The 14,572-nt window shown below is 42.5% G+C and overlaps 1 protein-coding gene across 1 annotated transcript in view; it reads left to right on the top strand.

The window, feature by feature from the left end:
- Positions 1-14,572, top strand: part of LOC124594828 (ATP-binding cassette sub-family C member 4-like) — a 163,273-nt gene that overhangs the window by 123,555 nt on the left and 25,146 nt on the right. Inside the window, exon 20 of the mRNA XM_047133275.1 lies at positions 13,868-13,995. Within this exon, the coding sequence (XP_046989231.1) occupies positions 13,868-13,995 (128 nt within the window). The remainder of the gene's footprint in view (positions 1-13,867; positions 13,996-14,572) is intronic.

Below are 14,572 nucleotides of genomic sequence, written 5' to 3'. Positions count from 1 at the left end.
GATTGCAATTGTGTGCAGCAAATGATGGCCACCACACTGAACATCTATTGGCCTGACATGTCGGGATACACTCTATTCCACTCCGTAATTGAAAACGGAAACCACGTGTGTACATGTACCTCACCCCTCATGGTAATGTACATGTGCGTCAGTGAAAAAGACCAATAAAAAGGTGTTAGCATGTGGACGTAATGTGCTGTTCTAGTCTCTTCTGTACCTAAGGTCCATCACCGTTCCCTTTGGATGCCTACGTAATTCGGTGCTCTCCGATACACACGATCGAACAGCGGAGGAGTGGTACTCAAGCGTCAACTTTAGTTTACAATATCTCCGGATGTAATTAACATTTTACAATGCAACAAACGGCACTTATTACGTATTTGTTTATATGTTCAGATGTGCTAACAAAACTAACGGGGTTCCATTTAAAAAAACGTAGGTTTGTGTTAAAAAACATACTTCCGTGCATTTTTGTATGGTTTGTATTAACCAATTACACTAGCCCCTCTCCTCACGTTCGGTCTGTGGAATCGATTCGTCAGTATTTGATGTGGTTTACGAAATACACTCCTGGAAATTGAAATAAGAACACCGTGAATTCATTGTCCCAGGAAGGGGAAACTTTATTGACACATTCCTGGGTTCAGATACATCACATGATCACACTGACAGAACCACAGGCACATAGACACAGGCAACAGAGCATGCACAATGTCGGCACTAGTACGGTGTATATCCACCTTTCGCAGCAATGCAGGCTGCTATTCTCCCATGGAGACGATCGTAGAGATGCTGGATGTAGTCCTGTGGAACGGCTTGCCATGCCATTTCCACCTGGCGCCTCAGTTGGACCAGCGTTCGTGCTGGACGTGCAGACCGCGTGAGACGACGCTTCATCCAGTCCCAAACATGCTCAATGGGGGACAGATCCGGAGATCTTGCTGGCCAGGGTAGTTGACTTACACCTTCTAGAGCACGTTGGGTGGCACGGGATACATGCGGACGTGCATTGTCCTGTTGGAACAGCAAGTTCCCTTGCCGGTCTAGGAATGGTAGAACCATGGGTTCGATGACGGTTTGGATGTACCGTGCACTATTCAGTGTCCCCTCGACGATCACCAGTGGTGTACGACCAGTGTAGGAGATCGCTCCCCACACCATGATGCCGGGTGTTGGCCCTGTGTGCCTCGGTCGTATGCAGTCCTGATTGTGGCGCTCACCTGCACGGCGCCAAACACGCATACGACCATCATTGGCACCAAGGCAGAAGCGACTCTCATCGCTGAAGTCGACACGTCTCCATTCGTCCCTCCATTCACGCCTGTCGCGTCACCACTGGAGGCGGGCTGCACGATGTTGGGGCGTGAGCGGAAGTCGGCCTAACGGTGTGCGGGACCGTAGCCCAGCTTCATGGAGACGGTTGCGAATGGTCCTCGCCGATACCCCAGGAGCAACAGTGTCCCTAATTTGCTGGGAAGTGGCGGTGCGGTCCCCTACGGCACTGCGTAGGATCCTACGGTCTTGGCGTGCATCCGTGCGTCGCTGCGGTCCGGTCCCAGGTCGACGGGCGCGTGCACCTTCCGCCGACCACTGGCGACAACATCGATGTACTGTGGAGACCTCACGCCCCACGTGTTGAGCAATTCGGCGGTACGTCCACCCGGCCTCCCGCATGCCCACTATACGCCCTCGCTCAAAGTCCGTCAACTGCACATACGGTTCACGTCCACGCTGTCGCGGCATGCTACCAGTGTTAAAGACTGCGATGGAGCTCCGTATGCCACGGCAAACTGGCTGACACTGACGGCGGCGGTGCACAAATGCTGCGCAGCTAGCGCCATTCGACGGCCAACACCGCGGTTCCTGGTGTGTCCGCTGTGCCGTGCGTGTGATCATTGCTTGTACAGCCCTCTCGCAGTGTCCGGAGCAAGTATGGTGGGTCTGACACACCGGCGTCAATGTGTTCTTTTTTCCATTTCCAGGAGTGTATATCCAGCGGTAACGTTAGGTGACTCACCCTGTATATACTGAATACCTCTCGTAGATAACAAACGAAAAAGATTACAAAAACCAGGTAATTTTAAATGTAGGTTGCTGTAATAACGACCAAATATAACAAGAAAACTACCGTATCCCTTCTACCCCACAGTAAGTAGGCCTATTAAAATCTGTCTTCAAGAGTACCTACAATTATTTACTACGAATAATGTTTCAGCAACCACGACGACTGCGGAAAACGTGCTTACAACTTGCCTGCGTCAACAGTCAGGCAATACGTTTACGAACGTCTGCAGAACGAAGTACAGATGTGGAAAACAATACTGTACAATTACTAACGTGTTTACTTCAAACATGTACGCCTACCGACTTCATCACAAAACGCTTCATTATTTCAACTCGTATTTAAGATCGCAGACGCTAATTACGTACTAAAAACGATAAACAACTAAATCGAACATGCATGCACAACGCATAAGAAGTGTCTCAATAATTCAAATACCTTTTGATCGTTTACAAAAGTCCTCTGAACTTCAATTCAACTCAAAAGCACAGCGAACATAGGAAGCGCGATAGACGTTTGGCAGAAAAATGGCGCCAAAGCTAATCAACCAATCACGGGCAACTTCATCTATGGCCACTCTGTCTGTATACAGGCTCTCTAATCGCTACCGTTGTGAGTCCGCCATTTCAGTTTGCCGCGATGGTGGACAAAGGACGGTTGCCCGTCGCACAAAAGACAAAGATTGTGTTACTGTTCGCGGTGACGAACAGCGTTACATTGACACAGAGGAGGTTGCGTGCTCATTTCGGCACACGGTGAGCTCCCAGCGCACAGACAATACGCAGATTGCATCTGTTTTGGAGTGTCGGTGGCCTCATGCACGTACTGTATGTTCGCCGCAAAACATTGAAGCAGTTCGAGTGGCTTTGATTCATAGTCCGAGTAAATCAACAAGAGCCAGTGCCGACTTGGGAATTTCAGGCCGATCTGTACGAGGAATTATTCAATCCGACCTGCACTTGTATCCATACAAGATGATTGTGGCGCATAGGCTTACTGCGAGAGATAAGGAGCGGAGACTGCAGTTTGCAGGGTGGGCAATCAAGCAAGACCAAGAGGCAGTGCTACACAACACATGGTTTTCTGACAAAGCTTATTTTTACGTGAACAGTGTTGTGAACAAACAGAACGTTTGATTCTGAGCACGTGTACCTCTGCGATTAATCCACACAAAAGACACCTGTGGGGAGAAAGTGTGCATGTGGGTCTCGATGTCAAGCCATGGAATCATCGGTCCATTCTTCTTCGATGCTACAGTAACCGGTTAACGCTATGTACACATGCTGCAAAACCAGTTCTTTTCTCAACTCATGGCCTCATGTCTTCCATTGCAGTTACAATGGTTGATGCAGGATGGAGCACGCCCCCATATTGCCAACGTTGTGCTTGATTTCCTAAACGAAGACTAGGCCTTAGGGTAAAGTCAAACAGATTTCCAGAACGTTATGCAGGAGGAGGAATCTCGCCGCCCCACAGCCCGGATATTAACTCACGTGATTTCTTCTTTTGGGGGTTCCTTAAAGAGAAGGTGCACCACAGAAAACCCGAAAATGTAGTGCTGCTTAGGGATACCCACAATTGTGGAGTTATGCTGCGCCATTCCAGAAGAATTGTGTCAGAGAGTTGTGACAAATGCATGTGTGAAGTTGAAGAAGTTGCAAACCAAAATGACAGTCATGTTGAACATATGATTCATAAGGTTGTATTTCCAAGCTGTATTATTTACTTCTACATCAATAAATTACAAATGTTGTCAACAATAAATGTGTTATTCACGAAACAAATCAGGTGACTTATCGTGCGCCACCATATAGATGCACAGACTGTGTAAACGTCCAAGACATTTGTCTATTCAGCATTAATATGTTGTTTCTGTTAGACGTTTTTGTTCAGGCAAATGAGCTGAGATTATAAAAGAGGTAGTTTTTAGTGAGTTCGATCCACATGATTCCATTTGTTCTTACATGGTGTTACAATAGAGGACATCATGGACATTGAACTCTGCTGCTAGGCAGAAGAAAAAGAGCTACTGTAGAACTGAGCTTATTATTGGCAAACTCCATACAAATTGAATGATATTCTTCTGCAAAAACTGTTCTCATCACAACAAGAGACGAGGGAGGACATAAGGAACCCACTTCAAGCCATTACTAGCGCTAATAACTTCACACGCTGACTTGTTGGTGCTGAGTCTACCTCTACAAGACGATCTATGTGTTGGCATACTTTGTTGTCGTCGTACAGATTGAAAATCAACATTCACAAGAGTGTAAAGGTGTAAGTAAATTCAACAGTAGTCCCATATTTATAAAGAATAGTTTATCAAAGAATGGAAGGGAAAGTTTGAAAGTAGACCAGAAGAGGGCTCCCAGTTGCTTGAGAAGTAATTTGAACTTTGTGATTAACAATACACAGAAAACTTGGGAAAATAAGGAAAGAAACATATGAAAGGCCTCTGCTTTGACGCGAAGAGCCTATATACAGAGACTTTGGCGCGAAACACCTGTCATGCCGTGTATTCATGAGCGCAATAATATTTGTCTGCCTCAAAGACCTGTAGTCACCTATCTGTCTGCTACAGCAGTGCATCTCTGCGTGAAAACAGTAAGGTTTTTCTTGACAGATCGTGCGAACTTTGACTGAAGCTTTCCAACAGGAAAGCTAGACGGCAGAACTCGTTTTAGGTGGTCTCGTGGCCGACACACAAAGGTAGTCTGCTCTCCTCCCGTGGTGACTGGATGAGCCGATTTACCCCATATTTCTGTGATAGTAGAATGTGCATACTGAAGCTACTTCGTACCGGATTATAGAGAGGTTGTGTTGGCTTTGCACATTGGTGCAGCATTAACATGATTGTAAATTATATTGTTTCTCAGATCAAGGAGGATTACATTTCTGTGCATCATGTCTTTTGGTGTCATATTTAATGTCGGGAATCTTAGGCATTTGTTCACGTTTTTCGCATCATTAGCACAGGTGGGGATCAATATTCATTTTTTGTTTAGTCAAAATTAAAAGAAATTATCTCAATGCTCTTCCAACAGTAAAACAAAGTTTCAGGAATTAATAATACGCTCTGATTTTCTGTTGTCTGTAACGGCAGATGGGAATATAAAGACCAATGACCCACTGCATGGTGTTGGTACATGAAGGTTGTTGTCCTGGAACCAGGTAATGATCATTATATTATGAGTTAGTACAGCCAGAGTTTGAAAATTATCCCTCCCCCCTCCGCTCCCCGTGCCCCAGTTTAATCAGTTTTTGCACGTGTTTCGTACCTCCACATGTTTTCACTTAAGAACCACGTCCTTGAAACATATCCCACTCATTTTAACTGTATTCAAAGCTAGGGTGAAGTAGCCTGCCTTAAGCAGAGATTGCAGATGTATTAAATAAAAATATCAGCTATACAGGTAAGTGCGTGTTGCTGTTGAGCTTTGAGACGCGTCTCAGTGGAGACGGATGTATTGAGATAATTTCTGCTATCATGCTAGCTCAGAATTTTCAATTATTTACATATTGGTCAGGTTTGATGTAAAGGGGTAACATTTCAGAGCATAAAACCAGCGTCGTAGCCTGTTATGAATTTCCAGATAAAGTAAGATAAAAACATTTCGCCAAAATAAAAAAGAGTGGTATAATGTTTCAGAAAATTATTTGTCTAAAAGTAAGAAACAAAACAGATCAGAGAAACATGTGGCATGCCTTTGAATGACACTTGAAACCATGTACTGTACACCTGCCGAAATGCTCCTACGTGAGTGACGTAATGAGATCTGCGAGAGGATTTCTGCCAGACAAATATCCTCTAGCGCTCTTTAAAATTCTGGCTTAAACATTGAGCAATCAAAGGCGTGTCAAATTTTTCTCAATTTTATTCTTTGCATTTAGACAAATCACTACACAAAAATTTGACAGTTCTTTTATTTTTTTTATTTTCAAGTTTTGTTCAGAAACTATGAAATACCGTACAACGTATATAAATACCGATCGGTATTCTGTTACTGTTAAAAACATATAGAGTAAATCGAGTGAATACAGAGACATTTCAACGTACGCTGCGTTTCGACACTTCATTGCAACAGCTCTCGTGAAATACTAGAGTTTCCCCTAAGATCACTAATCTTTTCTTAATTACCCTGGTTACTCACGGAGAACTAAATGGTATATATATATATATATATATATATATATATATATATATATATATATATATATATATATATATATATATATTTTGGCAAAACTAAACAGCTAAACCTTACGCTGGTCAGTTATTTGATACCGGAACTCCCATTTGTCGATTTATCACCCTTCGTTTGGATATGAAAATATGAATAAAAATCTGTTGTTTAATTATTTAGAGAGTCTTGTTTTCGATCCACTCAAACATTTGATTAAATAAATAGGGTGGGCTTTCACATTGCTTCCTTAGAGCGCCTTCTTTTTTTATACTCATCTATCTGTTTTATTTTCTTGAAATATTTGTGTTTTGTTATGTCTGTCACTAGGATTGATTTATTCTCCTTATTAGTTTTCCCAAAAGTTTTATTCTTGCTTGTTTATTCACTTTTTCTTTGTATTATATGCAAGTTTTGTTAGACTAAATGTTCTTTTAGCAGTAATTTCATTTAATTATCAAGCTACTTAGCAGCTGATTTAGAGACAGCTTTTGATAATGTGGACAGGAATAAAATATATTTTCTTCGGCAGTGCGATATAATCTACGCCAATAGCAAGCTGACTGGAAAAGTCACACATGTGGCCATAGTCGGGATAAGTGCAGAGCATAGTTGCTCACTGTCAGGACTGGCATTTTATTTGTGTACTGATGAGGCAATGGGGGAACTAAAAGACCATATCGATGTGGGAGCTGTTTTCTACATACAGAAAGAAAGGAGTAAAAGTCATATGAGAGTTTCTGAGTTGTAGGTTCAACCTCCTTAATAAATAAAGTCATTTTCTGTTTACTTGTGTCTGCAATCCTGAAACATTTTAGAAAGGAGAACATTTTCCATTTGGACTCTGATTAAATGTATTTATACAGCACAACCCGAGTGTCCCTTTTGTGTTATTTTAAAGTGACAGCTGTAACAACACCAGCTGATTAAAGAACATTTTAATTGAGAATACATTTTGTTGCCAAAATATAGAGCATTCAAGAACGATCATTATAACTTTGATCATGTATATTTCCGAAATGGGGTTAGGTAGAAAGGTGCAGTTTGCAGCATAATGTTCACACGCACGTAAAGAGCTTTAGTAGCCATTTAACTGCATGTAATATATTTAAGCCATATCCTGCTTCTTTCCATGCCCACTCTAGCATGTCCTCATTAACGTGTGCCGCTACTGCTCTCATGCGAACTCGTAGATCCTGCAGGTCTCGCACCGTCCTCTGGTAAACAACATACTTTACAATGCCTAAAATGAAAATATTTAATGGGAATATGTCTGGAGACCTTGGGAGCCAGGAATTGGTTCCTTCTGAGCCAATACAGTGACCTGGAAATGTGTCGTCCAAAGCCTTCCTAGCTATAGAGGCCCAGTGAGTAGGGTCACCATACTGCTGCCGCATGATTTCAGGTTGCAGTTCTTTGACCTGGGGAAATGAAAACTGTTTCAGCGTGTCCGGTTAATCATGAACACCACCTGTTTCAAATATTCTGGGTCATCATCGATGCATCTCAGAATCTCAGCTGCAATTGCTTCGCGCTTTGGCCAGTCATCAGGTTGAGGGCCATGCAGCAGCTGCATCTAGCAAGCATGAAGCTTCAGTCTCTTGTGTAGCACCCTGAGCAACCTGATTGGTGGTCGCTGAAACTGTTGAGACGCTAGACGGATTGATTTGGTTGGGTTCTCGATAAACGCAGGTTGCACCCAGTCCGCATGTGCATCACTCGTGCTCGTACACCCAGAACTCTTCCTCTTCATGGTACTTCTGTATCTTGATTCTCGTGTAGCACTGTCTGATAGTCGAACTCGATCTGACGTACTTCTGTAACATGTCGACTTGTGTGTCAGATTTGGTCTCTGTCAACAATTCCACACACTATTCCATCGGTTGCTTTTTATAAAATTATAGCTCTTCCTACCAAACTCTGAAATGTGTCAATCATTGTAATTTTTGTGGTGAAAAAATTCACTTAATAACAGAACAGGCACATACTGCTTCCCTTTCTAAAATAATCAGTAAGTGGTTTCTTCCACCACACACGATATCAAAAAATGGCTCTGAGCACTATGGGACTTAACTTCTGAGGTCATCGGTCCCCTAGAACTTACAACTACTTAAACCTAACTAACCTAAGGACATCACAAACACCCATGACCGAGGCAGGATTCGAGCCTGCGACCGTAGCAATCGCGCGGTTCCAGACTGTAGCGCCTAGAACCGCTCGGCCACCCCGGCCGGCCACACGATATCCTTCCTCTACACTGTGTGTGAGAGTTGCATCCTAAGTGTGTCTTTAGAGTATGGGTGATTGTAGCAGATTTGCGAACAGTGTAGTGTAACGCTTGCACTGTATGATGGCAGTAGAAGGGAGAGGGTGAAACTTGGTGCTACTCTTCTCAAGTAGTACTAAAGGGTCGTCAAGCTTAACGTCCCCACCATACTGACAGAACACCAATTGTGTTACATGCCCCAATTCCTTGAGACGCTGCGAAGAGTCTAGGTATTTAATCCAAGACTATGGCGCAGTTTGATGATCACGCACTTTACTGAACACGCTCATGGGTGCGGTTCGCAACGAACAGAAAATCGGAAAGATACAGTTCGTTGATGACATAGCAGTACTGGCCAAAAGAGAACAGATTCGGATTTGGAAGCTACATACAATGGAATGCGTACTAGCTGATTACTATAATACGCACACGAACAAAAATAATATTATAGACTATGATACTGGTGTATTGCAGCACGTGGATATGCTTGAGTTATACTTGGATGAGAGACTACTGAAGAGGTGGAACATTTCTACCTTCTCGGAAATGGAGTAGATAAAGAAGTAAGGTGCAAGAAAGCCACAAAAGAAAATGGTCACACCAGAGAAAAGATCTTTTTACAGACAGCTCCTAGCGTCCAAAGATATGACGCCTTAGAGCAGAAAGAAAAAACAATGAATCGCTATATTTGGTGCCCAATTCACCATGGGAGTGAAGTAGGGACAATGGGGAAGATATAAATAACACTGTTGGGAGCTCTGAAAAGCGGGGTTACAGGAGAGGGTTGAAGGTTAGGTGGATTGATCGAATAAGGAGTGAAGACTTCTTGCAACAAGTCCACTACAAGAAGTACCGGATAGAGTACATAATGAACTGAAGAAACAGAATGGTTGGGCACATACAGGGTGGGCAAAACCAAACTCGCCCAGAATGTATTTACAACAACACGGGAGCAACGTTTTCTAGTGTTCGAATTATTTTCGGACCGTTGCAGGTTTTATTTGCTAAAGAGCCAGTTTCGTGACAATTTGGCTCCAAGTTTTGCAGAATAGACTTTGCTGGAGGCTTTGCCAAAACAATTCCAATCTTAAACTCTTCTTTTCCGTATACGTTATCCACGAACTGTGCTTCACATAACAATAGACAATGAACATGCGCTGTCTTATCGTGTGCTCCATTTTGCGTTGAATTCAACTAGTCACTAAATACGTTTGGTACTCTCTATCTCTCACTCAGACGTAATGACAGGGCATGCAGGAGAAACGCAAACATGTGGCAGCACCTGATTGATGCATCGAAATACGGTTGTCAGCATTTTTTTAAATTTTATTTATTTTTTACTTTAATGATGTGTATTTCTCCTTTTCATTTACAAGGTCATGCCTGTGTAAGCCACACAGGCCAGGTTCTGTTTTGGCCACCTTATACTACGACACGAGTAGTTGATGCAAGAGAAGAACCAGAGGGGTACACCTCTATCTATATTACCATACAACGAGAAGTTGTTGGTTAAGGTTATTAACGAAACATCCAGAAAAGTTCATGGTCGATTTATTTCAAATTTTTAAACGGTAGGCCTACTCTAACGAACGTTCGCTTGGACACAGCTACAATTTTTTTAGATGTATATGGTACGTACAGAATATCTTTTTTCTTTTTTTTTTAACTTGAGACAACTAAATATCTTGGAAACCACCAATCGCACGAAAAAAATGTTCTGGGTGGAGGACACGTGTCTGTGCTACGACTGGCCACCACCTATCGACCACCCCTCCGGCGTGGGTGGGGTCAACTTTGTATTTTCAAATGGGAACTCCTACCCCCCCCCCCCCCCCCCCCCTTATTTCTATTGCGTATTCTGACTACGCCAAAAAACACGTACGAATTACTCCAACCATCGTTTACCATTCGTGGTAGATGACAATGTGATCGATAAAATAAAACCAAGTGTGCCTATTTTTGCAGTTAAGAACTGATGCATTTAATTTGACATTTTATTTACGATGTAAATGTGCTGTAACAGCTGATTTTCATGTTCGAAATTTACTTTAGTGTTGCAAATTTGATTGTACAGTATACCACGGTTAGCAGTTCCCACGTCTATTTACAAACTACGTTTAGCATGATCCAGGAACAACGGCGTGGATGTAATAGTGTTGAAATAACGATTTAATATGTCCAAATTTCAGAAACCCCCCCTGGAAGGTCACAATACTGGAACATCTATAGGAAACATTATCAACAATAATCTCGAAAAGATCTTGCCTGATTTACGTGAATTTCTTTAACGATACTCTAATAAAACTCAGGTGGACATAGGCTATATGTTAAGTCACTATGTATATGTTTTCTATTAAAACTGACTGAGAAAAGGAAAATGGGGTGGTATGCAGCGCTGAGAAAATGTGCGGTTTTGTTTTCTCATAGTCAGTTCTAACTACAATAATGGTTCAAATGGCTCTGAGCACTATGGGACTTAACATCTGAGGTCATCAGTCCCCTAGAACCTAAAACTACTTAAACCTAACCAACCTAAGGACATCACACACATCCATATCCGAGGCAGGATTCGAACCTGCGAACGTAGCGGTCGCACTGTTCCAGACTGATGCTCCTAGAACCGCTCGGCCACAACGGCCGGCTTAACTACAATAGCAAGGCATTTAAACCAGTAGATAAAATTTTCTCCCATATATATTCTTTCGTAATTTTAAACACAAATTACGTAAACAGCTATGTACTGTTTTGTTTCTTCTTCACAGTCAGTTTTAACAGGAAACAGGGAAGTTGTGTTCACGGCTTAACGGTTTAGTATTAGCCTATAATAGTACGATGGAATCTGAATCGTACGAAAGTTCGTAATCCTACCCATTTACAGGTTAAAAGCAACCGAAATCTTGTCATTAAAGCTACTATCCTCATAGAACCAGCAGCCAGAGAGGCCTCTCATAACTTGTATACCAATAAACCTAACCATTTTGCCCACTCATTTTATGTGACTTCAGTTCCGAGTCAAGGATTCGCTGTCAGCAGCAATAAACAAGATTCAAGGTCAAGGAGGAAGAAAGGGAGATTGACAACGAGAGAGGGGAGAATGAGATTAGAATGTCTATCCAATTCCCATACATATTTAGCTATTGTGAAGTATCGACAGGTTCACTAGTATTGATATAAAAGGCAGATCGTAGATGATGACATATGTAGCAGTTATGCTGAAATGAAGAGAATAGCAATAGGAATGAAAGACTGCGACAACCAGCCTTAGGGGTGATGATAGAAGCACATCTAAGGAGTCACATGTCTACAGAGCAGCGCCGTCACATTTTCACGAACAAATGCATGGAGGTTTTTCCCTGAAGGTGTCACCTACCCACGTCCCTAAACGAACGCGCGCACACACACACACACACACACACACACACACACACACACAGTCTGTCTCATTCGAAGGTGCTCAGATCATAGATGTTTTACGGATAGTCACGAGGTGTGGCGTTTTCCGAACACAGTTCGATTTAACATCTCACTTTCAATGTTCACAATGTTTCTCTTTGTTGTAGCTTACAGTAGTGTTCCCATCTGTCGCTCTGTCTTTTTCCTTCGTCTTCTGAGTGTGTTGTGCTGTTTGCATAGAGTTTGACAATCTTTTATTTGTTGTGTGTGTGTGCGTGTCTTTGGTGATACTGAGTTATTATTTAGTCTAGCTATGTTCTACATCTTTGTTTGTTATTGTTTTAATGGCTAACATGATCAATGATTTGTTTATTATATGGATTTAGTCATTTATTACTTTGTTGCTCACTTCAAGGGCTCTTAGCGTGTGAAAGTTTTCCCGTAATGTTATAAGCTTTCTGCTGTGATTGTTCATCCCAACAATTTTCATACCATGTTCTTTGTTAGAAGGTTCACAACCACGCTTTATTAGTTGATCAGGAAAGGAGAAACGACTATTTTCATATTTCCAGCTCCATGACATCTAGTTTTGAAATTTGTCTTTTTTTCCCAGATTCACTGATTTGTAGTCCTAATATTCTGACTGGTACATACCAGCTCCTTTGTTTTTGCCTGGTTTCTTTACTAGTTTCAAGAATGAAATTTTCACTCTGCAACGGAGTGTGCGCTGATATGAAACTTCCTGGCAGTTAAAACTGTGTGCCGGACCGAGACTCAGTGCTGAGTCATAACCAGGAAACTATGTTGATGTATTTTAATATACAGGCAAACATAAATGTAAAGTAGAACCCCATTTTTATTCCCCCAGTCTGTCGTACGTTAGTCTACCACCATACATGGGAAACCTAGCTCCTGTTTTTCAAGTAGACTAATCCTAAACGGAAAAGGAAACAAAGTTTTGCACAAGCCATCGACCGTGGTTATGATATAAAACCCCTCATGTGAAAGAATGTTTAACACAATGGCATGGACTAAACAAATGGGAAAAAGCAGGGAGAGGAAGTGCATCCATGTCAGATTGAGAACAGACACGGATGGCCCGAAGATAGCGTAGTAAAACGCTGAAACTGATTGCCAAATAAAATAAGATTGGAAGCTAGAGGGGTGGAAGGTGTTTAATTTGACATCCTGTATCGAACGGCCGACTTAACATCTGAGGTCATCAGTCCCCTAGAACTTAGAACTACTTAAACCTAACTAATCTAAGGACATCACACACATCCATGCCCGAGGCAGGATTCGAACCTGCGACCGTAGCAGTCGCGCGGTTTCAGACTGAAGCGCCTAGAACCGCTACGCCACCGCGGCCGGTGCAGGATTCGAACCTGCGACCGTAGCAGTCGCGCGGTTCCGGACTGAAGCACCTAGAACCACTCGGCCACCCATCTGAGCTACCAAAGCAAGACTAACGCCCTGTCCTCACTGCTTTACTTCTGTCGGTGCCTCGTCTCCTATCTTCCAAACTTCACACAAGCTCTCCTGCGAACCTTGCATAACTAGCACTCGTGGATGAAAGGAATGCAGAGTGTAAATCTCATTCTGGAAACATCCTCCAGGTTGTGGCCAAGCCATGTCTCTGCCGTATCCTTTCTTCCAGTAGTGCTAGTTGTGCAAGGTTCGCAGGACAGCTTCTGTGAAGTTTGGAAGGTAGGAGACGATGCACGGACAGAAGTAAAGCTGTGAGGACGAGGCGATAGTCGTGCTTGGGTTACGCAGATGGTAGAGCACTTGCCCGCGAAAGGAAAAGGTCCCTAGTTCGAGTCTCGGTTCGGCACACAGTTTTGATCTGCCAGGAAGTTTCGTATCAGTGCACACTCCGCTGCAGAGTGAAAATCTCATTCTGGATACAGAGACTTTATTATTAGTTCATTTTGCTAATACCTTCGGCCTTTATTTTTATTTCAGAACAGAAAACACCCAAAGACTGGCCATCAAAAGGGGAAATAGAGTTCCGACACATCTACATGAGATACGGGCCACAGACCGACCCTGTTATAATAGACTTGAATCTGCGGATTAAACACGGTGAGAAGGTAAGTCATTAGTCTGTTTGACCCACAGCAAGAAAAGTAAAAAGTATATAAAGTGCTTCATCTATAATTAAACTTTTTTTACAGCTGTGACAGTTTCATACTATTTAGTGATAAATTAACGCTACTCTCAGTGATAAAAAAATCTTTTTCGTTTCTATAAAATGCTTTATGAACTCTCTGCATTCTTCTTCAACTGCTAGTCGCAATCGCTCTTAAAACCATTTCATGCCTGCTCCATTTCCGTACTTGTTTAGTATGGAATCACTTTGGTTGTAACTGAAGCAAATTTCGTCATGTGGAAGGAATCTTTCACTCTTAAACGAAGTGTGTACAGCAATGTGATAGATTAAAACTATACAACAATGCGAACTACAGCCCGTTTCCTCGGTATCGTCTTAAAGCTGAGCTGTATACGCACACCTGCCAGCTGGCTTCAATGCTTAAATTTTACTCCATGTCTGTCTTACTTTCAAGCTCCATAAATTTGAAGAAGCAGCTCTGTACAGTTTGGAAAGATGAAGAGACGCACTCGAAGGCTATAAGGACTAATATTTTTGGTCAGGCTCTAAGCCGTGCC

This window comes from Schistocerca americana, chromosome 2, assembly GCF_021461395.2.
Source record: "Schistocerca americana isolate TAMUIC-IGC-003095 chromosome 2, iqSchAmer2.1, whole genome shotgun sequence".
Taxonomy (NCBI): domain Eukaryota; kingdom Metazoa; phylum Arthropoda; class Insecta; order Orthoptera; family Acrididae; genus Schistocerca; species Schistocerca americana.
This window is presented reverse-complemented; position numbering and strand designations above follow the sequence as displayed.